Consider the following 27,369-nt stretch of genomic DNA (forward strand, 5'->3'; position numbering starts at 1 on the left):
TTACATTTTTGTTCGTATTAAAATTTAGTTAATTATCGAAACATTAGTTTTATTGTCATTGTGTAGTCAGAACTTTTAATATGGCGTCGTAGGAACTTGTGTATGAGTAATACACAATTAAAACAAGGGTTATTATGTACATAATATGAGACTATACTTTCTTCTAATTGATTGTGGAAATTAATGAAGTTCTAAGGGGATAATGTTTTCTCTTTTTTACACATAAATTAAACTTTTAAAAGAAACGTCTGTTATTTGTTCATTTGAAAGTGCTTGCTTGTATTCTTTATTTATATAGATTTTAGAGATGGAGAGGTCGAAATAAAAGAATAATAATTTTATATTTTTATATTTCTTTGTTTCGCTGACAGACAATAAATTCAATTCAGGAACCTAACAGTGATAACTTATAATACACGAAAATGTTATTTTACACAAAACTTATTAACAAATCTTACCTTATACTAGGGATGTAACGATACCGATACCGATACCGATATATCGGCCGATATATCGGCAAGCCGATATATCGGTATCGCCGATAATAAATCAACCGATACCGATATTTTTTTATTAAATTCTTTCTTTTCTTTTATGTTTTTGCATTGTATTCATTCATATTGTTTTATTTCTGTTTCTGTAATAGTGTTAAGGAAGAGCGGAACCTCCTGACACAAGCATTTTATTTGCTTACTAGGAGTGTTCCAATCACAAATTTGTTTATGTAAAGGAAAGAAATAAATAATTTTGAATTTTTTTAATTTTTAACGTGATAACGTTTTTAAAATCGTTTTAGTCGGGTGACATGTTCATAAACTTGTGTCACACCAAAACCTCACGAGCGCGATCGCAGGTATAACGAGAGAGAGACGGACCGATCTCCCGTTTCATCTCGAGCGCTGCCACTGCATTATGTTATCACGTAAACATCTCGATCGTAAACCTACTTTACAAACAACCAATTTTTTTGATATCAAATAATTCAAAAATCCACGCCCAATGAACGATGCGGGAGGCCGCCCGCGCGTGCGCACTTTGTTTTCTGAAAAAACTCTACCAAATAGTAAACTTTTATTAGGTACTGATTGTATGTGTATTACTTAACGTTTAACTGACTTCGTAAAATAATAATACTAAAATAAATGGTTTTGTTGTTTTTTGATTTGGCATTTTTATTTAATAGAATACGATTAACAGTTGTCTCAGTTAAATGTTGGTAACTTTTTATGCATAATTCACTATTTATTTTTCTACCAAGCCATCGATATCGGTATCGGTATCGGTATCGCCGATACATTACTACAAGGTATCGGTATCGGTATCGTATCGGCAAAATCATGTATCGTTACATCCCTACCTTATACGATACTTATGCTTTATCCGAGATATCCTTATTTCACTATGAAGATTCACAATAATATTTTCACTATCTGCGTGCTTACAGTAACTATTTAACTTATATTGAAATTATTATTTATATATAGTTACATAAAATTTCGAAATAATTTCCACATTCTGTGTATACATATAACTTAAATTGTACACGTACTACATAATATGAGGTCATAGCTCACTTTTTAATTTTTTCATGCCATCGTAAAGACTTACGATAGACTCAAATTCTCTTTAGTTTTTTTCCAATCGGTCATAGCAGTTTTAACCACAGACATAGATAGACTACGCAAGTACCGCGATCTGTATGAAAACCAAGCGTGTCATATTTTTTGTACTGACCTTGACGCGTTATGACGTCACGAGCGCTTTTTAGTGATGGTAATTTCATTTTACGCTAAATCGATTAGGACGCCACTCGCGCGGCGATTCTAGTATCGTCCTATCCCATCGAAGTAAATCGAAAGAAATCAGATCAAACTAGATCTATGTCTAAGAGGTAATTAAATAAATGAATCGTAATCGATTACTAAATCGATTCAAGACAGAAAAATGATAATTACTTACCATAGACAGAGGAATGATAAAATAAAATAAATTTATAAACCTTTTAATATTCTAACAAGTAAACTAATGTGTTTTAGCTTTTTCTTACATATGCCCATTGAGTTACCGTGTACTACGTACTAGAGAGGCCATCGAAAGAAAGTAATGAAACTGTCAATCAATCAATCTTTATGTCCCGTTGCATCAATCCATTTTTCTTTTATGTTCGGGTTACTTGGAAAACTGAAAAAACAAACATAGTCTAAGCAATAAGGAGTTTTCTTAAAAAACTCCCAAGATGACACTTTAACTAATGGCGTCCATGTCATAATATTTATTTTTAGTACCTTTGTATTAAAATACTTAAAAGTTCTAGGTCAAGTCGTATTAAATGACAAAAAAAATCTATGCCTTTTTTTCTGAAAAATTGCTCCTTCAAATTATCATTTTTCTGTTCGATTATAAAATCGATTAGAATCGAGAACTGTTGCATCAAATGAACATCACTAACCACAAAATTGGACAGAAAAATGAGAACAGAAAAATGAGAAGACGCTATTCATTGCTTGTTATCATACGACTCGATCTTTACCGTGCCAAGTAAAAGCCGCAATGTATTCCGAATCATTTCGTATGATTTGGTATCCGTGTTTGTCACGATCGTTTTCCACAGATATTCTTTATTTGATTTTAAAATAAATAGTGCATATTCTGATTAGAAAATTACTTACCGGTGGAAGGAAACATCTCTGCTAACTCGGCCACTCACAGCTGTGGAGTTTCTACAGTTTATAACGGCGTAATTCGGCATTTTACTTTATTCAGCTTCACGTCTTTCCTTGGCGAACTGCAAGCGCGGACTGAGTGTAGGCCAGCGTCAAGTAAGTTTCATAATCTTAGTTTGGACACGGGAAGTACATACACTCGCTTAGTCTATCTTGATACATGTCTGTGGTTTTAACCATGATGGGTTAAGGTTTGCAGAGGCTTTTGAAAAATATCTCGGATTAAGCATCTCGTATTCACAATCTCGTTTCATTGTAATTATTCTAATAACTATAGAAAAATAGATAACTACAATTGAACCTACTTTTTACATAAGGCTTGAGGTACGTGAATGATGTAAGTTTATCTACGTAATAGCGGTAAAAGTGCTTTTGATTTGTTGTTTATATTATTATAAAATTTTGTGTTCTTGTGAAAGGTGTATAATTTCTTTGTATTAAGTATTTATTATTAATATGAAAATAGGACATAACATATTGAAATAAAGAAAGTAAATAATCCTTCAAATACCTACCTCAAACCATTACTTAATATAGGTATTTTATTTATGTACAATCTTTGGTATGTTTATAACTTTATTTAATTAATATTTACACATTTTATTTACAGAGTTCCGGTTTAATTTTGAATATGGCGTAATTATATAAATTGTCTAGTTCATATTCAAATTTTATTTAACAGAAAACATTCAAATCCCTTCAGAGATCTCTCAGTGACCCCAAATTAAGAATTTTACATTTTTTTTACAGTTATAATATTTGTGCGTCATGTCACATGTTGATTCTCTATGATTTAAGATTAATATTAATAAATCGGCTAGTGCATGTACTTTTAATTACTCAATCATACCATTAAAATAAAGTTATCATTTTGAAAATACATCAAATTCACATTAAGGTGATGAATTAATTTTTCTAACATTTACGGCCCTTTTCAAACCTTCGTAATTTTTTTATTATTAAAGTTGTCGTGATGAAAATTCTTGACAAGAAAGTTCAATAGTAACACAATACGTCTACCGTTTTAGAAACATGATTCCATGATATTTTCTCGATAGAAAAAAAATACAAAGTTCTCATTGTTATTTTTTTATAATCTCTGGCATCTTCAAAATAACAAACGTAAAGTTACGACTTTTTGGATATTAACTATAAAATATACAACTTATACGTCTACCGATTTAGAATTTTGAAATATGCGATGGTTTTGAAATAAACAAGAAATACTTGAAATTAGCGCGCGACCAGCCAATATAGCGAGAGCCGCCCTGTACCTTCCTACCCCGATCGCTGCACGAGTCATTCCCGCTACGGCCGTCACACGGGGAACTTGTGTCGCTCGCGCAATCGTAAAAAAGGGTGACAACACGATAAGACAAAATGAGACAAATGGGGACAATAAAGAAAATAAGAAGAAGAAACATAAAGGTTGGAGAAAAAAGAATGCTTACAATTGGAACAAATTAATGAAGAAGTTGGTTTTATTTTAAATTTGATGATTATTGTATTATAGACGATGTTTGATATGTACCCCTGTTTTAAGTACATAACGAATGTGTAAGATTTTTTTCATTTATAGCATAGATAATCTTTTCAGAAATCCGGAATCCAGAAGGAAAATAAACCCACTGATTGTTCACAATGTGAACCCACTCCTTCGTAAGTACCTTTATTCAGTCAAAAATGTATGTTATCAACGTTCTACTGGTTTTATCGCATGATTCCATTTTTAGCAAAAAGCAACAAAGTGCAAAGAAATAAAAAATCATGGTGAACTTAGTGGAAGTATGGCGGACGTGATATGGAACAGGAGCTCATTGGAGTAGTATTATATTTAAAAAAAATACGAAAAAATTTCAAGAATTACATTTAGGTGTAGGTGGTAGATAAGTATGTTGTATAAAGAATTTGATGTTGATATTTATTTCATTTATACTTACTACACCTGTGCGGGAAATTGCTTAGTACTAAAACAGGTTTATATTCATATTTACATAGTAATGTGAGTTTTAATTTCGAAAAATTTTGTGTAAGTATATTAAATTGAGTTCCTGGGTGATCTGGAAACACAATTGGGCCCGGAAGATGGCGCTGCAGTCACTCCTCCTAATCACATGAACCGATTTGGATGAATATTTGTGTGCACATTTCATTGTTGTGGGATGATTGGTTGATTCGTTTTCACATTAGCTAATATTATGTATTTTTGTTGTAAACTTAATTTAATGTTTATAAAACATTATTATTGGTATAAATAAGCCAGTGTTCGTCTCACATTGCTGTACCTGCCTACCTACCCTACCAGGACCTAACTTTGTTCTGGCTATTTTATTTTGATTATTTGTAATGAATAATTACAATTATAATAGAGTGCAAAAAATAAATACATGCGTCAATATATTTTGTGTTTTTTTTTAAACAATTTTTCTATTTAAAAAAATATCATTCCAACCGCGGCTTTGCCCGCTTGGAATTAGGTTATATCGTGAATCCTGTTTTATCCCACAGAAGTGTTCAGTTCGGATAACTAGTATCCTATGTGTAAATCCAGGCAATTAGCTATATTTTATCAAAATTGGTAATGTAGTCTTGACGTGATTAAGTAACAACTAACAAAAAAATATACAAATTAACATCCAAAGTTTCGCATCAGTTTTACTGTATTAGTGATATCTTCCACTCTTGACTTTGACTGAGAAGAATTAGGGTTTATAACTTCTTTCAGAAATAGTACCTTTCATTTCTGGGCATGATGTAATATCTACGTCAGCATCAAATTCTATCTAAATCAATTCAGTAGTCCGCGTTATTGATTACCATTTCATTTTTTCAGAGTAACAATATTTTTTGTTATTTTAAAGATTATTTATAACCTGTATTATTTTGTAATAAAGTAAACATTACGAAATAATAATAATTATTAATAATGTCTAAGTAGTTGTTGGAAAGAAGATTATTTGTTTATAAGCAAGAAAATAAAACCAATAAATCAACAATTGAATAAATGTATAACAATATTATAACTGTATGACGACTCCATACATGTTTGTCCCGAGTCGGCCAGCGGCAGCGCGGCGAGTTTGCAAGAATGACTTCGCGCACACCCGCGTTCGCGATAGCGAGCTATTAGACTCCGCCCGCCAAGCAGTGGATTTTTTTTTGTGTATCGTCTTAAACCTCACTCACTATATTAATAAAGTTAGTGTGCTCGCGGTTGTCCGCATATTTGGTACAACCGTGAATGGTTTTCGATAATCTACACATAATTTAGTGCAAACCACTTATAAATCACGACATTAATTACATTTAAACGTTAAAAACTAATTTCCACTATATTTCAGCTTCCATTAGTTTCACAACACTTAGTTCCGAAATTTTATTTTTAGTTTCCTTAGATGGATATAAGTACATTTTACGGAATAATAAATTAGAAAAATTCTGCGTTTGACGCATATTTTTTTATTTCATAGTTCTCTATTTAGACTAGAGTAGATAATTTTTGAAACAAAAAAAAATCGCAGTCGGATGAAACCCATTATAAAAGGAGGGGAATATGATAAAAATGTAAGGAAAAATAAATTACGGTCAATCCGAGTTCGGGAAGCGGGAGGGGGGAGCTTTTAAGAGAAAAAAATGGTTTCTCTCGATTTCCGACAAAACTACAAGTCCTATAGAAAAAAGTTCAATGGCAAAGTTGTAGGTAATTAAAAGTTCTACAACTTTTGTATTCACAATTTTTTCACATAACCTAAAAATTTAGGTGAAAAATTCAAAAAACCAAGTTTTTGGTCTTTTATTTCTATCTACTTCAAAATTTATTTTTTTTCTACGAAATTTGGTGGAAACTTACTTTATTATGTCCCAAATACACTGTAATTTATTTGATTGAAAATATTTATTTTTTCGCCTTATTTTGAATTAATACCAAAAAAACAACCTAATTTTCAATCGAAAAGTCACCCGTCAAAATATCAGTTTTTTTCAAAAACTTGGAGTGCCTTTTATTCATTGAAATCTCTACTTTCATATGGTGTGAAAAAAATAAATACCACCATAGTAAATGTTCTCAGGAAATGCATACAAACAGTCTGAAAATTAGCTTTTACTAAATCAGGCACACTTCTCGAACTACCTGAAATGTTTTTATCGACATCATTTTGCTTTTGAATATGCTGTAAAATATTAAACTTAGAACATGTAATTATTTTTCTTTTGAAATATTACTGAAAAGCCGATACAAGAGAAGATATAGAGTTCAAGAAGTGTGCCTGATTTAGTAAAAGCTCATTATCACACTGTTTGTATGCATTTCCTGAGAACATTTACTATAGTGGTGTTTATTTTTTTTTACACCATATGAAAGTAGAGATTTCAATGAATAAAAGGCACCCCAAGTTTTTGAAAAAAGCTGATATTTTGACGGGTGATTTTTCGATTGAAAATTAGGTTGTTTTTTTGGTATTAATTCAAAATAAGGCGAAAAAATAAATATTTTCAATCAAATAAATTACAGTGTATTTGGGAAATAATAAAGTAAGTTTCCACCAAATTTCGTAGAAAAAAAACAAATTTTGAAGTAGATAGAAATAAAAGACCAAAAACTTGGTTTTTTGAATTTTTCACCTAAATTTTTAGGTTATGTGAAAAAATTGTGAATACAAAAGTTGTAGAACTTTTAATTACCTACAACTTTGCCATTGAACTTTTTTCTATAGGACTTGTAGTTTTGTCGGAAATCGAGAGAAACCATTTTTTTCTCTTAAAAGCTCCCCCCTCCCGCTTCCCGAACTCGGATTGACCGTAATTTATTTTTCCTTACATTTTTATCATATTCCCCTCCTTTTATAATGGGTTTCATCCGACTGCGATTTTTTTTATCTTTTCATTATTTTCAAAGGCTTCTAATAACCCCAGGCTAATTATAATATAAATCTATAAATTATTTTATTTATAAGTTACCGGTGTAATGTAGTTAACGTAGTAACAATGGCGTTAATTTAAATTACTAATTTTATACTGAATCCGTGTTGCATCAGGAACCATCAGATTGGCATCATATTTTAGTTTTAGTCGTAGATACACGTTACTCTTGTGATACCTATGCACAATTCGAACTCGATAATTACATATCTGATGCATGACGTCACAACATGGCATTAAATCCGGTCTTATGTCAATATTTGACATCTTGACATTTGACAGTTTCTTAAATTTTATAATCTGTGATTTTATAGCTAAGCTGCTTATAGCTGTTTTTTACATTGATATTTATACAAATGCATTAACGTTGTTGTTTCCGAGTATTTAACGGTCTACATATTAAAACGATAGTCTGGTGTGTTCGCAATGGATCGCGAACGGTGCCTTTCTCAGAGCTTCGAAGAGCCGTTGTTCAATAGGCGAATGCTGCTGTCCCGGCCGACACTCGTTCTGTGAAAAAAGTCACATTGTTTAATATTTAAAATTGACATTAAAATAAAATGCGATAAACTACCTACTTACTGTTGTTTTAGTCACTTTTTAAAATACTATATTCTATCATATTCAGTACTCTTAATCTTCATAAAGGTCAGATAAATCATAAACATAATTGAATATATTTTTTGTTATTTATTTCACAACAAAAATAAAACAGTTACAATTAAGTACAGTTCAGCGAAAGAGTTCCAAAAAGGAGAGCTAATAAAATGGATGAATATAATGTGGGCCTGTAAAAGCTCAAGGGAGAAAATAATGTGTGAAAAATATACGAATGACGTAAATGGAGTTAGCTTCGTTACATAATGTAGAACTTTATTGAAGAATTATATTATTACAATTTATGTAATCAATGATTATTATTTTATGTGACCATAAAAAAACATATAATAATATAATGTAAAGTCGGCATTGATCACATTCTCTCACATGCAAGAGATACGAAAATATGTAGATAGAGATTGTCTAATCTAAAAATTAACGCCCCTCCACTGTGTTTACGCTCACATTCAAAGTACGTGTATAGACGCAATACACACAAATTGGTCTGCCTCATTGGTCGTTCAGTCCTCCAGTCCCGTCCATGCCCGAACGACAGGACCAGTTGGCCAACTAGTGCATAAATGACGCGATGCACGACAGAACGGACGTGTCATTCCGTACATAGCGCGCTCTCCCCGCCATACAATGCTAGGCACCTGAACTGATCGCCCGATTAGTTGACAAATCAGTGCGCGAGTGTCAAAGTTTGCAGTAGAATCGACGCGCGCACACATATAAAGTGGTTCAATAATTATTTGTCCTCACACATTGAAACAATTAAGTTTAGTGGAGGGGCGTTCATTTTTAGATTAGACAATCTATACCAATATTTTATAAAAATAAATGAATTTAAGTAAGTATCAGTGATTTTTTTATCGATACAATCGTCATGTATGCATCAATTAATTGGAAATATTAAACAAAAGAAGCGAACGTTTAACTGACATTTTAATTATGTCGATGCTCTTGGCTAATGGAAGTTTATTCGAAAATAAATTGAATACGCCCTGATAATTTTCAAAATAAAATCAGATATTCATGGACGTATAAAAAAAGACGGACGGTATATCGCTTATACATGGAGTGAAGCTTAATAATGGCGGCGACACATCCATGTGTGTGTGCCATGTTGCCATGGCAACAGCTGTGTTGATGACAATGGCGGCTGTATTTTTTTCTATAAATTTTGCCGTAATAATTTTGTCATTAAAACATAAAAGAAATAACTTGCTTCCCTGTGGAATGAATCCCTTGTGTTTTGTTATTTAAAATTGTACTGTTGCGACACCATTTAACCACGCAAGACGGCATTTTTAATATTTTTTGTGAAACAGTGACGCAGTTAATCAGTCGGTAGTTCACGACGTAATGGCGGCCGACTAGCTTACTATGGTGAGAGTGTGTGCGTGTTCATTGTCTTTACACGATCGCTAGCTTACTACGGTGGCTTCACGTTGTTTGTTCGTAAAACGGCGTCCGTCTTTTTTTATACGTCCATGCAGATATTCCTTTGTTTTATCGAATGAGATAATTATTATGAGTAATTTTAATTTTATCACGTTTATTTTGATTCAGATTAATATTTGGTACTTTAGTGTTCGCAATATTGCATTAAATTCGTAATGACCGATTTCAGAGCGAATTTATAATTAAATACCATAATATTTTTAAAAAGTCTTGACTCTAATTTTGTCTCGAGATTGAGTTTTCAATTTTCGCAATTGAGATATTACGCGGGAATATAAAAACTTTTTTTTGTAATTCCTTTATTTACAAGATCACGGTCAGCTATGGAAGTAAAATGAATAAATCGCGTTTTAAAAATTCTATAATTTGAAAACATTTGTTCACGTAAGCGAGTTTAAAAAATTACTTACGTTCTTGGAACCATACTAATGTTGGTCTTTCTGCTGGAATGGAGTCTTCTAGACGTCGACAGAGAGAGGGAGCCCCTCGTCCCGTGTGTGGAAGGAGTGCGGCAGAAGAGGTATCTGGTAACATTGGTTAATGGTAAACAATTTACTGATTAAGGAATTTTGCACATGGTCAAATTATGGATGGGTGACCGGAGCGTTTGTGCTATTTGGAATGAGAAATGGCAATCTTTTTATTGTTTTTCTTCCTATTTATGAATGCATCATTTACTGACAGAACAACTACCTAAACCTCGAAAATATAATTAGTATACGTAGTTATATTATTTCTAGTTTGTGATTATGGTAACCACTATAATATCGTTTGACTTCAATCTTTGTATGTTAATATTTTAGTGTTTCTTTTCCTAATATACCTATTAAAATCATGAGAATAAGTTCACAATCATCCTTTTTCATTAATATATTGCATTGGTATATACCTACTAAGTTTTTATATTATGATCTTTTCTAAGTCTCTTCTAGATAAAAATTAACCGAGATTAGTTGTTCAATTACCTAATACTACAACTAGTAAGTAAAAACTTTGTCACACAAGTAGGTACGTCTTTTACGTGCTTGACGCTGACTTCTTGGAAACGACTCTAATTTGCTATTTCACTTTGACTGAAAATGTAATGTTATCTGTATTCTACTTGTATTGAGTTCCCACCTATCTAGCTGCACTGTCTAGTCAATCAGTTAAGTAATTGATGCTATTCTTTAGATCTTTACCGTCAATGAAAACACAAATAATTCTAGTAATTAATCTATTGATATTTGTTAGAAACCCTTCTTGGCATCGTGTTTGCCATGTACCTAATCATTTTAAGAATAAAAATAAATGGGTGAAAATCAAATAAAGGTGGTCTTACCACTTAGGGGCATTAAGAACAGTTTGAGCTACGATACACATAAAGTCGATCATGCCGTACAACAGTAAAACATATTTTAACAAACAATAATTAATATTAAATTTACCCGAAAATCTTTCTGATATTTCGTGCATTAAATTGAATTGTTAAAACGTTAAAATGCTTTCGACAGGCATTAACATCCTTCCATTACATTATTTGATGCGACATTTGCTTAATTTGAATATTATCGATAACGTTCAGAAATTGTTCACTTTTAAATGATTAAATTGTTTTCCTGATCGTCTCGCAGTAATTGCGTTTAAATTCGAATTGGTTCAGCAGAATAAAATAAATTATGCTATTTTAAGCACGGGTTTTTTTATTCTTAACCTTATTTGTTTATGTCTCAAAATTAATTGATTTTTTCTAAGATTTGAATTTTGAGAAGACTTCTTGATTGTTGATTGCTACATAGGTATAATAGACGTTTTTCATTAAACTACGCTAAACTACCTGACTAATAAACTACGGTCCTAAGCTAGTGTCCATTCTTAAAAAAAAATTAATCCAGTTCTTATTTACATTAATGTAAAATGAAAATATTGAAACTGTAATAAGTTCTAGTTTTTACCAGAGAAAAGTTGTATTAGAACGAGTAGATAACTACATACGTACAGGTACAACACTAGCAAATACGATGCTGTTTAGTGCTAAGTCATTTTCTGTTAAGGTACCTGTTAAAATGCTTCCTGAATATCCCACTAGTGCAGTACAGAGCAATGGGATTCACGCAGCTGTTCAGGAAGGACAGGCAGAATCCCACTATGCGAAGTGCCGCCCACCACGCATTGAAGTCGTATTGTGCTGTGGGACTAAGAATGTTCTAGATTAATTATCTGGATAAATCTGATTTAGCTTCGTGAAATTATATTTGATTTTAGGTTTGTTTTGCTAATAATCGTATGAAAAGTATATGTAAGTACTGAGTACACTAAAAAGTATCTAAGTTTTGAAGTGAAATTTCTTTAGGCGCGTTGAGAGTGAAATTTCAAGGTCACGTCATGGCTATACCGTCACATCATGGCGTAAGGTGATTTTGGTAGCTTTGAATCTAGCCAAAGAAGTTTCACTTCTGATATGCGTGCTCGGCACACACGCTCTTTTCAATCATAGAACAATAGAAATATCATCATTGAAACTATGTAATTATTATCTTCAATTGATATATTTCTATATATGGAACATAATCAATGCTTCATTTTGCAGGATAAAATAATATATGTCTGAATGGCTCAGTGAATAAAGAAAATCCTGTCGTTGTAGCGTTAGCAGCAAAGTCGATTAAATAAAACAAAAAAAGAAAAACAATATGCTTCATGGTTCAAACTATTTACTTGATAATATTGCCTTTAGAATTCAAGGCATAATAAACACCACTTATAACAAGTATGAAAGCAAAGAGATAAGAAAATCAATATGATACTTTGACATTTGTAAAATTAATTTAATAGTATAAAGAGAGTTAATATGTTCTTTTTCTGCTAACCGTTCAATGAGATAATGCTGTGAAAGGTCGGGAAAATCATTGGTTGTTAAAATGGCTTTGTGATTGGTTGTTCAGGGTTACGACATGTCAAGTGCAAACGATTCACAGCGGGGTGCTTGATTTTATTTTGTATTTCCATAAGAAAAAAATAAAACAATTTCGCGTTCGTTTTGTAAGAAATTAACAATAAGTGTTATAAAATTGCGGGAGATACAATATTTCAACGTGTATGAGGTTCTTTTGGGTAAATTTTATAGGTATAGTAAATTGTAGATTTTATTTTGAAAAATATGTATATATGTATAATAACATTGTGAGTATATAATATTATTTCAAATCTCGTTTTTTATAAGACATTTCATATATTTTATAATAACTGGTATGGAAGCACACCCTTATCGTTTTGACAGTCACACTGTAGAGACTGCAAATGTTAACGCTTTTATGGTTGGCATATTTTTGACTAGCGTAAAAAAAAATTCGCGTTTTTCTGATGAAATACATCCGTAAACAGCACAATATCTAACCATTTTCTACGAAAAACGATAATCACAAATCCAAAATAATAAAATTACTTTAAGTCAATTTGATTAATGTTGTCAAACTTCGTTGCGTATCGTCCCTGTAGAAATGGTCCATTGAAAAGTTACATTTGGGGTCGCATTTTTTAGAGGACGCAATTTTATTTTTTTGATGTGTAGGGGGGATCAGTGTGAAGCTATCACCAAGTTTGTGGGGTCGCCACCCTTGTCCCACGGCCGCCATCTTGAAAATAGCGGTTGAAATGGTTTTTACGATATATCTCTTAAACTATTTATCTGATAATAAAACAATTTTAACATTATTCGTTGCAAATTAAATTCTCTACAACTTAGGTTCAGTAACTTTTTGTCGTAGAACTATAAACAAAAAAGTTATAAGCGAAAATGTTCAGAAATTAGAGATGTTTATATTTTTCAATAAAACTTTTTTTTATAAGTTTACGAAGAAATTATATCAGACCATTTTTGTAGATTGTTTTTCGTAGAACAACTTTTATTTACAACATTTTTTCATTAAGTAAATAGCTAAGGTTTTACAGCCATCCGAAGTGAGTACTATTTTAAGTACTCTTTACTTTACAGAATACGATATATTATGTGTGTACTAATAATAATTTGTCACCAGTAATTATTTTATTTTTGTTATAATAATATTTTTAATAATTAATTTTACAATATTATTAATAATTAATTATTGAATCTTTTCCCCACAACCCAGGAGGTAGAGTCTGGAAGTGCGTTTTTTTTTTACGTCGAAAAGCAGGGCTGAAATGTTCTGCAGTGTGCTTCCATTGTTGTGGAGTCTGGGAAAAGAGCCAATAGCCAATTTATTATGTATAGTTACTACTGAAAAATAGTACTCACTTCTGAGCGCTGTAAAACCTTAGCTATTGACGTAATGAAAAAATGTTGTGTATAAAAGTTGTTCCTCGAAAAACAATCTAATCTACAAAAATAGTCTTATATCATTTCTTCGTAAAATGATAAAAAAAAGTTTTATTGAAAAATATAAATAGCTCTAATTTCTGAACATTTTCGCTTATAACTTTTTTATTTATAGTTCTACGACAAAAAAATACTGAATCAAAGTTGTAGAGAATTCAATTTGCAACAAATAATGTTAAAATTGTTTTATTATTAGATAAATAGTTTAAGAGATATATCGTTAAAACCATTTAAACCGCTATTTTCAAGATGGCGGCCATGGGACAAGGGTGGCGACCCCACAAACTTGGTTTTAGCTTCACACTGACCCCCCCTACACATCAAAAAAATAAAATTGCGTCCTCTAAAAAACTCAAGGTCAGGCCTAAAAAATGTAACATTTCAATGGATCAAAAAATGTGGACCATTTTTAGACTGATCGTGCGGGGTGAGGTATAATAAGTGTTTAATTTTGGCGGGAGGCGGAGAGTGTCCGTTCTGTAGCGTTTAGCTACTATTATGTATTCTGTGATGAAAGTTTAAGTTTAAGAACCCGAACGAATACAGCTTCATTTAACGTCAAGGACCCACAAACTAAATTACAAGAAAATATAGATAAAAATACAATTCTTACCAATAGTAGAACCACAACATAAACACATGAGTTGGAAGAAAACAGGCTGCAAATACTAGCACAAAAGCTAGTACTGTAAGCGCGACTTTTCTCCTCGCTCGCATCTGAAACAAAATATTTTAAACAATGATATTATACAAACTAGATTTTAAATAAATGAAATATAGGAGAGAATTATTAAACTATAATTTTATTATTATATAACGCTCTACGTACTTAAAGGTACCACGTGGATCGGACTGAGTATTATTTTTAAAACTTATAGTAAGTACTTCAGATGCTAAAATAACGTAAAATACTTACCTAGGTATATTTTATTAAACATGTTTAACTATATAATAATTAGTGTAGTTTGTTGTTAAGGGGGCGCATAAAGCAAAATAACCAATCTTCTATTAGATGATACGTGTAATATGCAAGACCAAATCTAAAAAATAAAATATATATCAAACTAGATGATATGTTCAACGATTCTGTTTAATCAAAAACATAAAATATTAAAATTTACTCGATAAAAAAAAATCACCATGTTAGCTCTAATTTTCACACTTTTACGTTTTCTACTTGACATGGTAATACTTATTATGATTTTTTTTTCATAAACAATTATATTAAAACATTTGCAAGATATTTGTCAGAGCATTTTGTGTAATTACTTTTAGTTTTGGTTTTATCTGCGATAACCCACTTTTATCGTGACAAAATCAAACGTTTATCTCGAGAAAAAAAGAGCGCCAAAAGTGGTTTATCGCAGATAAAACCAAAACTAAAAGTAATTACACAAAATGCTCTGACAAATATCTTGCAAATGTTTTAATATAATTGTTTATGAAAAAAAAATCATAATAAGTATTACCATGTCAAGTAGAAAACGTAAAAGTGTGAAAATTAGAGCTAACTTGGTGATTTTTTTTTATCGAGTAAATTTTAATATTTTATGTTTTTGATTAAACAGAATCATTGAACATATCATCTAGTTTGATATATATTTTATTTTTTAGATTTGGTCTTGCATATTACACGTACCATCTAATAGAAGATTGGTTATTTTGCTTTATGCGCCCCCTTAAAAGATTATATTAAAGAGCATTCTATAAAAATGTTTATAGCATAGTTGAGAATTTTTTCCGTCTAATAATAAGGTAGGTACCTAATGAATATATTTGCTTCTTTACTATAATCTAAATTCTAAACCTCATTTTGTGTCCTTCCATTACCGTCGGATCTAGAAAACTAGAAAATTACATTTAGGCTTTGAGTTTGCCTTTTTTGTGGTTTAGATTTTATCTATGTACATAAACTATGATTTGTTTTTCTTTTTAGTTTAATCAATGAAAAAAAAGCCTGTAGTCATATCCTCGTACACTATAGAATACATCAAGCCTCTGAAGAAAACTTCCACAAGAAATGTCCGACATTCTATTTGACAGCAGCTTGCAAGTATACTTGCAGGTGGAAACCCAGCCTTAGACCTTGCAAGCTGCTCTCAGACAGACTGTCGGACATTTCTTGTGGAAGTTCTCTTGCATATGGAAACGGGGCATTACACTGTTGCTACATAAATGCATACACTCTAAAAACATAACCCTCTTTCTGGCGTAATCGGTAAAATAATGAAATGTTCCAACTAAAGAGAAATGATCTTTGAAAATATTATAAGACAGCCAGTAAGCTTAAATAAAATCTTAACTTAAAATGTAAACACTATTAATAAAGTTAACGATGATATGACTAAGTCCGTAACTTAATTTGCGGGTTAAAAGTTGAGCTTAGATTATATCCAGAGTAGTTAAGTTTTCCACTTGGGAAATTACTTAAAGCGGATTATAGTCGACTTGTCTATTTGGAATCGCAAAAGCTACAGTATCGTTAATAGATTCTTTTGAGAACATGTTCATTTATGAATATCGAAATAATTACCTTTCTTTACTAATATTTATTTTAAAACTGAGGAGTGTGCTTTTTTGTTTGGTTGAACGAGGTAACTTCAGAAACTATGTCCAAATGTACGTTTCCTACTACTTGAATTTAGAAATTTCTTTTTTGGGAAATTGGATAGTACAATTAACCAAGTTTTTTTTTCTTCATAAATGTTATTGTTAGACGTTTGTATAGACGCAAATTTTTGGCAATTTCAATCAAGGTAAAATTTTCCTCCTCTGTATTCTGAATCTTTCGCCTTCATATTTGACTTACTATCTATCTGCTTCTTTAATATTATATGATACTAGTGGTCCGCCCCGGCTTCGCCCGTGGTACATATTTCGCAATAAAAGGTGGTCCTTTCTCGGGTATCAAAATATCTCCATACCAAATTTCATGCAAATTGGTTCAGTAGTTTAGGCGTGATTGAGTAACAGACCGACAGACAGAGTTACTTTCGCATTTATGATATTAGTATGGATTACGATAAAACAGTCATAGCATCCAACGTCCGTCGCCTGAGGTGTTTGAAGTATAAAATATATATAAGTAAGATATCGTCCTGTTGGGAAATCTCCAGTGTGTGACATTTGCATTTTACCATACACATTTGAAAGTACTGCAAAATATAAAGAATTATTTATAAAGCATACACATCACACATGTTACTATAAAACTACATCGAAGCAATAAAAGTGAGTAAAATATACATTTTAAAAATATTATGTAGTCTGTTTAATCTTTTTTATACAAAAGCAAGTATTACTATAGTTTTATTAAATCAAGCATGCGTTTACTTTCTTATGATTTTGATATTCAGTTTAATCCAAAATTTCAAATAGGTAATAAGATATGTTGTCCTAATTCAGGCATAATGTTTAAAAATTAATAATATGAGTTGTATGAAGAAGCTATCAAGCATTTAGAATATCTATAGTCTTTATATTTGTAAACATACTTTTATTGTAGTCTAGATACGTGAATAATCATCCTTTCTAATGTATAATGCAAATCCTTTGAGGTCCCAATGTTTGGTTAGGCATAATATATTTTCTTGAACACTTCTTAGCGGTTTAGGGTTGAATTTAAATTCTCGTGTATTTCGCGGTGTTCGTAGTTAAACTCCTCTGAAACGGCTTGACCGATTCTCATGATATTTTGTGTACATCGGGTAGCCGGTAGGTCTGAGAATCGGACCACATCTATTTTTCATATCCCTAAAATCCTAAATAATAAGAGTAAGACAAAAAAACGTTTGCCGGGACAGCTTTATCTTAAATTTGTTTTGAAATGCATTATTCTCATATAATGTAAGAGCATAAATATATTGTTAAGAAAATTGTTATGAAAATTTATGTAAAAGCTCATCATTTTCCAACGTAGCAACCCTACGTCTATTTATCTGAGCTCCACACACTAGGCTTAATAAAATTTAATTGTGTATTTAGATTATTTAAACAGTACTAGACTGTGGACCTTTCATCAATTCGGTCTTGAAGGCAAAATGTAAAGATAATACTGAAAACATTTATTTTTGAAAGATAATATTTTCGTTATAAAATGTAGGTAATGTGGTTTGAGATGGTTCAAAAATGTTTTTCATCTTTTAGCCACTAACTAAAAAATACGTACTGAAAAAGTGGGGTCATTAACGATTATATTATATTAACGACAAGCTAGCAATCTCACTCAAATAGCTCGGACTTTCAACAAAAACAAGCTAAGTAAATGAGAAACAATAGAAAACATAAATTGATCATTTGACAAAAATAGAATGCCTCATATAGAAATACATTATTCATGAAAAGTGTGATGACATACATATTATAATGTGTTAAGCTTTTACCGTACAATTGATGATTCGTTTTCAGAAATACGAATGCCTTGTTGTTTACACCGAACTATTACTATTGTTTATTCAAGACGATGGTTTCGTGACTAAACAAACAACTTACGCTACAAAAGCTTTTCTATTTCTACATATTGACCGTTAAGGTAAATAATAATGCAAATAATAGGCCATTAAGATTAGCTTCTGTTGATCCTCATATCTGATGATAATATGAAGTGCTGCTGGAATTATCTAATCGCTATAAGAGAAACACACTCATGTTTATCTGCTGTTTACTGACAACGCATATTGATATACAGGTTCTAAAAATATCTGTATTATATAATATATGTATATTAATTTGAGCTAGTGCTGACCTTCGCCTGTTCTAAAAAGGTAGTATATTTTCCAATTTTACAATATTTTCATTGATTTGCTCCTATTGATCAAGCCTGATGTTATATTATAAGCAAGTTATAGGAAAATTATGTCAAATTGTTTTATGTTATTTTTAATTGTGAGATATGGATATCTATCTCACAGTTAAAAAGAACATAAAATACGAATAATAATATACATTGATTAAAGTAGCGACTCTCTACTTACGACTTTAGTTTTGGAACTTTACTTGGAGAGAATTACACTCACACAGATTTATAATATCGTATAATAAATATCCCAATAGAAAATGTAAAATTTTAAAATATTTTCTCATAAACAAGTTTATTAGTGTAAACTTTCATATTTTAATCAGAGCGAGATGGCGACCCTTGAAAGTGGCATTGAGTGCCACGCTTCACTAATCACTGACTTTCAAGCAAAAAGTCGTGCTTCAATTAAAATCTCTAAATAAAGCAGAGGAACTGGTACCCTATATGATGCAAAATATAATGATGCAGTATGTTACAAATTAGTTTTTATCTTGTATATGGTGTTATATGATAAAGCTGAAGAGTTTCTTTGATTGCTTGCACGCGCTAATCTAAGGAAGCTCGGGCCCGATTTACAAAATTATTTTATTCGAGGAAGGCTTTATATTATATCATCACGCTATGATAATATATCGGAGCGGAGCATTGCGGGTAAAACCGCGGAGCGCAGGTAGTATATTTTATGAATGTTATAATTCAAAATTTTAATGTTGTTGTCAAAACCAAATTTATTTTTAACCTTTGTCTAAAGATCGCTTGTTATTGTAACAAGTAACAAACCATGTAACAACGTTTTAGTATGTTCATGTAAAAAGGAAAGGGAATTGTTCATAGGAAATGCTATAAAAGTAAACTTCATTTATTTGTTACCTTCATGTGTGAAATTATTGGCACTTTTATTTTGTTTTTGTTGTAATGAACGTTACGATATATCTTTATCCGATCAAATTAATCCATACATTGTATGATACCGTATTAATTGATACTCGAAGCCATTGTCATTTTTAATGAACCGCATCAAAAGCTTCTTGTTTAATTATGATACGATTTATTCTATCCTACCTATGTTGTTTTTCTTTGGGATTGTTAACATTTTTAATTGTTTAAGGTCAGGGTTAAGCTAATTGCAATATTTAATTGTTTATTGACAAAAATATAACTACAAATTATTCATTATTTTTAAAATTATAGTAAAAGCTACTAGTTATTGTTCTGTGGTAAAAGTATAATAATTTTTCAGTGCATAGTCTGTTTCTTTCTCAGAACAAAAGTGTGTTCGTTTATCTTTCTTTCGTTTCGTAACAGCTAGCATTTTTATAATAAGGCTATAGAGTACCGTAATCATTACATAGATAGATAGAGCGTAATAATAGAGAGGTATTTGATCTATTCGATTCGATTGATACATAACTATTGGACTGTCTGAACTTTGATGTTAGAAAATGATTTACTGTGGCATCTCGTAAAGTATTTATAGGCAATATTTACGAAAAATGATAATGTAGAGCCTCACGGTTGTGGCTTCTGTGTGGTGTGCTCGAATAGTATTATTACTCTATTGCATTGCTCTTTTGATACCATAATATTGTAAAGTATATAATATGTATAGGCACTATTTATGGAAATTTATAATGTAGGGTTTTAAGGTTGTGGCTTCTCTGTGTTGTGCTCTATAGTTTATTGTGCAGTGTTTTTCTGATTTACCGATATACATGTATATCGGTAAATGTATATCGGTAAATTAAATATAACTGGAAAATTAGATGACCGTGTAGGTGGGTACTGGGGAATTTACAACAATCTAGATTCTAGCTTATTGAATTAAAAATGTTTATCAACGATTATGTTTTTTAAAATATATTTTGTATTAATTTAGCATGAAAACTAATGGGTCAAAAACGTGGATTGCGATGTAATGAGGCGGCGGGTAGTTGTTTGGCTGTTCTAGTGAAATCGGTGTAACGAGGTAATTTAAAACTAATAAATATACGAGGTTCGAGGAGGTTCTTTTCGAAATTCCAATAAATGTAAAGATTTTCACTGATTTATTACGTTTTACCAAACATTTTTCTCAGAAATGTAGAGCAATATGTAATGAATGGAATATGTAATCAATTTTCAAGTGAACTTAAGTAAGAACATTACTAAAATTTTCCATTTGTATATATAAATGTTTAATACTAAAAGCAAGTTGAGGCCACATTAAATTATGCAAACGTTGGGTCACCTATCTTATAACTAATTCCCTTCGAATTCATTTGACAGCTGAGAAATATATGTCTATGTAATCATAATTATAAACTAATTTTTCAGTGTCCCCAGTCTTTGATGGCATATACTTATGTAAAAATATATTAGCTTTTATATTTTTTAATGATCACCTAGACAAACTTAGTGAATTAAAATAAACATTAAACACGTAAACAATCAAATAGTTACACTGTAAAACAAGAACAACCCAGTCGAAACGTGGGATGTAAATACAAGAACTAATACTATTTAGTTCGTCCGTGACTTTCATCTTAAAGCCTCGATGGTGTTTAGCGAGTTAACTCGACGTCCATTCATTTTATAAAGACTCAGTTAAATAGCAGGATTGTGCCATAAAGAACACTATAGCATATGTTATTTTATTTATTAAATACTACACCAACAAGAAATCGAAATATTATAGGAATAACAACACAAAAAACTAAATTAAATTATAAACATACTTCATATCTATAGTCAAAGAGTTTAATGGTAGTCTATACAATAATAAGCTAGAACAGAAAACCGAACATGAAAAAACGTTTCAAACACGCCGCACCGCGTAGCGGTTTACGTAGCTTAAAGGCACATTTTGTATATGTATTGGTTTATAAAAATACCATTCATAAACACATAATATGGCATAAATACTCAGTTTGATTATAGTGAATAATAATGTTCTTTAATAAGAACAACAAATGGAAGATAGTTTTCTGGTTTATAGCTACACCTGATGTGATCGAGCCTAAAGTGATATATTTAATGATTTTGGGCTCGTTTGGGCTACATCTGTCCTTATTACGAGGATATTGGATTTTGTTTATTAAATTTGGCTACGGTAAGGATGAAATAAGTATTAATTAAATACGGATAAGATAAGAATATTTAAATTAAGCCCACAATTCACCAATCTGTGTAATTTCAACGCTAAGATAAAATCAATCTCTATGATCATGAATTGATTATTCAATGTCATGCGTGATAGTTTTGTTACTTCACTAACTTTAAAGATTAAGGTATTTGAGTTTGAGTTTAAGGTAACGGCGAATTTTATCAATCAACTTAAGACAAAACACATAGGTACATATTATAAATTGTAGTGTAATAAAGAAAGTATCCAAAAATTGTAAACATCGAGAAATTGAATAAATGTTTTGCAGTGTAATTATTTCAATTACCCACACGATGCCTAAGATGGCTTACAAACTGTATTTGATTATAAATTTGTCAATTACCTGTCTCTGCGTCCCCTGCATTTCCCCTGGCACATTCTGTGTGCTCAGTACCAGGTGCCTCGCCATCAGGATATAGAACATCGCGATCACAGCCAGGGGCATGGAGTAGTATACGAGGAACTTCAGCAGAACCATCACCTTTGGGTACTGGTCTCCCCACTCCACTGGGTATGGGTAGCAGACGAGGAACTGGAAAAGAAACTCAAGCTCAATACTTTTTTCGTAGAATGTTTTATTAATTGTTTGTTTTATGAATATTTTTTTTCAATTACGGTCGAAATCAGACAACGGAGAAGAAACGCAAAAATCTCGATATACTTTTAAAAGTCAATATATTAGGAAATATGTGAACGTAATGATTTTAATAATTTTAAGAGGTGGTGCGAGTCATCTATTAGATATAAGCAGTCGTAGGTGCTTTTTCAGCCTACAAAAATGGTGGCTTCTAATACTCAATAGTATAATTTCTTGCCAAACACAGTGTTAAGTTGGGATTAAACTGTAGTGATGTAATTTGCTTCTCATTCATGGGAGCCTAAATTCTCTATCAGTATAAAGGACTTAAAAAAATCAATGTCTTCTAAAGCTTTTAGAAAATTAAGGTTTAGCAGCGCTCCATATTCAATAAAGCCTTTTACACAGTGGAGCATTTGGTATTATAAATAGATTGATTTTCCTTTAGCTTAAAGACTATGCTAAAGTAGCTTTTGTAGTAAAGTCTTTGTTTAAGACATAAAATATTGTGAAAATATTCCAGAATAATATTTCTTTTTCTCAACTTTGAACATTTAACTATAAATTTAAAATAAATACATTTAATAAAGAGTCGGAATTATCTATATCTATGGAAATATATAGGGCACCCTCTTTTATAACACTGGCCTGAAAATTTACGATTAAAATCAAATTGGGGCGGCAAAAGTTGTAACCGAATTATGTTGTGATGAATGGATCTGACAAAACTATTTAATGTAATCTTACAGCTGAGAAATGCTCTGGGTCATTCAAAAAGGGTATTTTTATATCTAGTTATTATTATAATAATAAAGAAGTTACGCTTAGAGGGATGCGACTTATGAAACAGTTCTTTATTACCAACTTCATCACTCGGTTTCATTTCAACGGTACCAGGAAAAAGGATAGTACCTACAATGAAAGTGTGTTATATCAATCCGGAATATATTGTATCTCTGTTATTAATTTCAATCAGATTATAAAAGTCGTTTAAACTGAATAGAATACCTAATATTGAATATAATGGCATTTTAATTTTGTCGGGTTTTAAAACAAGTCGTACAACGTTTATTTCTAGAGAAATTTATTTCGTAAGAAGGCAATGAAAAATGTTTTATTGGACACAAAAATCGTGTCTTACATTTTTGTAACATCGCGTGTTCAGAATGTTTCTACATTCATCAATAAAGCTATAAAATATCATAGATTTATAAAGTTAGCAAGTTGACTTTTTATTGCTCTATAGGTAGTCTATGCGTCATTTTTACATTATCTTTATGTACACATATAGTGTTTTCTTAGTTTTTATATAAAATGTTAGAAGATAAATATAAATTTAACTTCGGAACAAAATAGAGAGAGTGGTATTCGAGAAAAAATAAACATCTTGAAAACAGGTACTGACACTTTTACTTGCGAGTTATTTTTAAATATTTTAAATATTGCATTAAAATATTTAAAAATACCTGTTGTACTTGTTAAAATAATCATTATTTCTAGTAATGTGACAAAATAGATTCGATACCGAAGCGTAACTTGATACTTAATAAAAAAAATATTTTTAAACAAATAAAAATATACCGACCAACCCTTTCATTAATTTCTTAAAATTAATTCAATCAGCATTGTTGTATTTTTAAAGCCAAACGAATGCAGAAGTGGCTTAAAACCTGCACAATGAAATATTGCTGAAAAACCAAACCGTTAACAAAATTGATTGGCGCATTTTGCATTCGCCGCAGAAAATAGGAAAATTTTGACATGTTATTGCTTTTTAAATTGATATCCTACACCTCCTGTAAAAATGATAAAACTTGCAATATTGTATGGCCTTTGCATAAAGGTTTACATAGTTATAATGAAACTCAAACATTAATTTCGTTGGAACTTTGTATCTCAGCATTTATTTTCTTTATTTATTCTTCCGTTTTTATCAATAAAATACGAACTATACAAACCTTAAGCATTTCACCAAAATGTGTTATTTTTAGAGTTTTGTGACAAAAAATCAGATACGTAACTTATAAAACATGAGATTACTTTCTCAAACTAGTAATCTCCTAACCTATAATAAAGTCTAGACAGTAAACTTCAGTAATTCAAATCAAATTGGGTTCACAAATCGTGGGCTTGTTTGTCTTTAATATACCACAGGAAATCAATGAAACTTAACCAATGTAGGTATTTATTTTATAGTCCCATTGAATATGGAACAGTGTCTGCCGCACAGATTGTTAACCTTGGATGAAAAATGGTGTTATGTTTCTTAACTTGGTAATTTTTAGGTACCAGGATGTCAGAAGCATATAGAACATTGATAAGGATATAAGGATATTTTTACTAAGTTTACTGTAGAACTGGCCCGCGTCTTCGTTCTACATTTCCTACAATAATACTGAAATTATCTGAGACTTGAAATCTGAGATTTGTAACTAATTTAAATGTGTTTCAATTCGCGATAGTCTTATATCTATGTGTAATGATTTTCTCGCTGTTTAAAATTCTATGCAACAATTTTTGTATCATCACATAAATGTTTGTAAATAAAATCTTTCGGTATAGTGTTGAAATTTGGGATTAAAATATGATGACTAGTCTGTTACAAATCTTTAATATAAAAATATACAACCTCGCGTAATCTAAACATAAGAAAACACTATGATCATTATTTCATCGTTATTGAATTGCCAAAATCTGATTCCAAGAATTTTACTATCCGCAAATAATAATATTATCTTACTAACCCCTTATAATTGTATCGATTATGCCAATTATACGGGGAAGGATGGGAGGTTCGAAGGTCCAACTTCCTCGTTCTGTCCTTTTTACCCAAACAAATACAACTTACGATGTGATATAGTATCAGATGAAGGCTTATCATTTGCTTTTACTCAACGTAAAAAGCTTCATTTAATGATATACTCCTATATATATATGTACATGTTATATTCTCTGATTGAGAGTCTGGATTTTCAAATTACATTAAAAGCATGAAAACACTAAGCCGATTACGATTACATAAAGGGCATATTATTTCTAAGAATACGCCTTTTTACTTACAATTATTTACACATGAAAAAGAAAAGTAATTTATTTTGTAGGTGTGTAGACTGTAGACAAATACATTTAATAGGTACTAAGTTAAAATAACTGTGTATTTTAATACGCTGGGTATAATTATTGCAAGGACATTAATCTCCTTTGAGTAATATATTATGTTTATTAGAGTTCAAATAATGTATAAAAAGAAAAAAATATTCATCAATATTAAATACTAGCGACCCGCCCCGGCTTCGCACGGGTGCAATGGCGGCCGCCCGGTACCGCCGCAAACGCTACGTCCCGCAATTTTTTTTAAATCTGTAATATCTTCGAAAATATTCACTTAAATCATACGGTGTAAAGGGCCATATAGATCTATATTAAATGAACAATGTATTCAAGGTATTTAATTGGTTAAGGATTAATGCTGTATTGGATAAAATCGCTTCGAAAATTAGCCATTATTTGTCGTAAAAAGTTAATGACAAAAAAAAGTTATTGTGGGTTATCCATAAGAGATAGACATATACCATCACGGACTTTTCTGTAGACCTTTTCAATGGGTACAATACTTAGAACATAATTTTGATAAAACTCGTAGGATTCAGCCTGCGTTTGCAATGTAAGCGGAAAAAATGTAAATATTTACGACATCACATTAGAAACCTCAAAAATAACAGTACTTCTCCACTATTTAATGGATGTTATTATACATATAAACCTTCCTCTTGAATCGCTCTATCTATTAAAAAAACCGCATCAAAATCCGTTGCGTATTTTCAAAGATTTAAGCGTACAAAGGGACATAAGGAAATAGGGATATAGGGACAGGGACAGAGAAACCGACTTTGTTTTATACTATGTAGTGATAAATCATGAATATAATATAAGTTTATTGTTTTGAATAATTGAGATAAACTCAATGTTTATTTTTTCAGGCACTTCTATTTCCATGTTAATTTAATTTACTCAAGCAATTCCTATCTGCGTTTCTGTGTTACTTTTTATGTCCGACATAATATCTAATCACTAATGATCCCATTTCATGTAAATTTATAAATGCCATTAAAGAAAATTGAAACTATATAGCCATACTGATCATACTGGTAGAATAATTCAATATCAGTTACCAAGTCTATATTAGATAATGCCTCATATTCCTATTATTTAATTTACCTTTTTTGTCGGATTAACGACGAACTCTCGTAAATAAGATCCAATATACGCCGGGGCGGCCATGGCTCCCGCCAGTAACCAAATGCCGATTGCTGTAGCAACTGTCACACGGGTTGCCCGCTTGCTACCACCTGTTAACAAAAATATAAATATTTTATTGGCGTATTAAAATCCTTACGAATTTTATAAATGCAAAAGAAACTCTGCCTATCTGTCTATATAGATATAGTATGAAACGCGAAAGCACAAAGGTTCGGAAACAGAAACTATGCGGGTTGTTTTTTGACTGCGGGAGCGAAGCTGTGTGCGGATAGCTAGTTGTTAAATATTTCTTTATGAACAAAATTCACTGCAGAAATAAGGGTGTGTATACCACATCACTTTTCCCCACATGATCATACGTTCCCAACGTCAACAAACACGCCTGTTGAATAAATTACCAGGCCCAATATATATAGTTAACCCTAATTTCGACTTTAAAGCTTTCTCCCTCACCGTATTATTTATTTATGTCCTGAAATTCAAAGAATCGCGTATTTCACTCGAAATCTGAGAAACATTAATGGATTAAAAGAAACTCCGCACTTC

The 27,369-nt window shown here is 31.2% G+C and overlaps 1 protein-coding gene and 1 long non-coding RNA gene across 2 annotated transcripts; one reads left to right on the forward strand and one right to left on the reverse strand.

Moving 5' to 3' along the window:
• The first annotated feature begins 3,858 nt into the window (after positions 1-3,858).
• On the forward strand, positions 3,859-4,584 carry LOC149901049 (uncharacterized). Its single transcript, XR_016457681.1, has 3 exons — positions 3,859-4,197; positions 4,321-4,382; positions 4,457-4,584. It is a non-coding gene; the product is annotated as an uncharacterized LOC149901049 (long non-coding RNA).
• A 3,064-nt stretch (positions 4,585-7,648) lies between these two features.
• On the reverse strand, positions 7,649-26,919 carry LOC149901050 (neuropeptide CCHamide-1 receptor-like; the record flags this gene model as incomplete). The annotated part of the gene is made up of 6 exons (XM_090111990.1): positions 7,649-8,153; positions 10,121-10,234; positions 11,748-11,885; positions 14,660-14,763; positions 22,330-22,518; positions 26,782-26,919. Coding segments are annotated over 6 exons (744 nt in total), but the record flags the coding sequence as incomplete, so codon positions are not given.
• Positions 26,920-27,369: the final 450 nt, after the last annotated feature.

Source organism: Colias eurytheme, chromosome 17, assembly GCF_061535395.1.
Source record: "Colias eurytheme isolate Ceu_HAF_F1 chromosome 17, ilColEury1 Martin Lab GWU primary, whole genome shotgun sequence".
Taxonomy (NCBI): domain Eukaryota; kingdom Metazoa; phylum Arthropoda; class Insecta; order Lepidoptera; family Pieridae; genus Colias; species Colias eurytheme.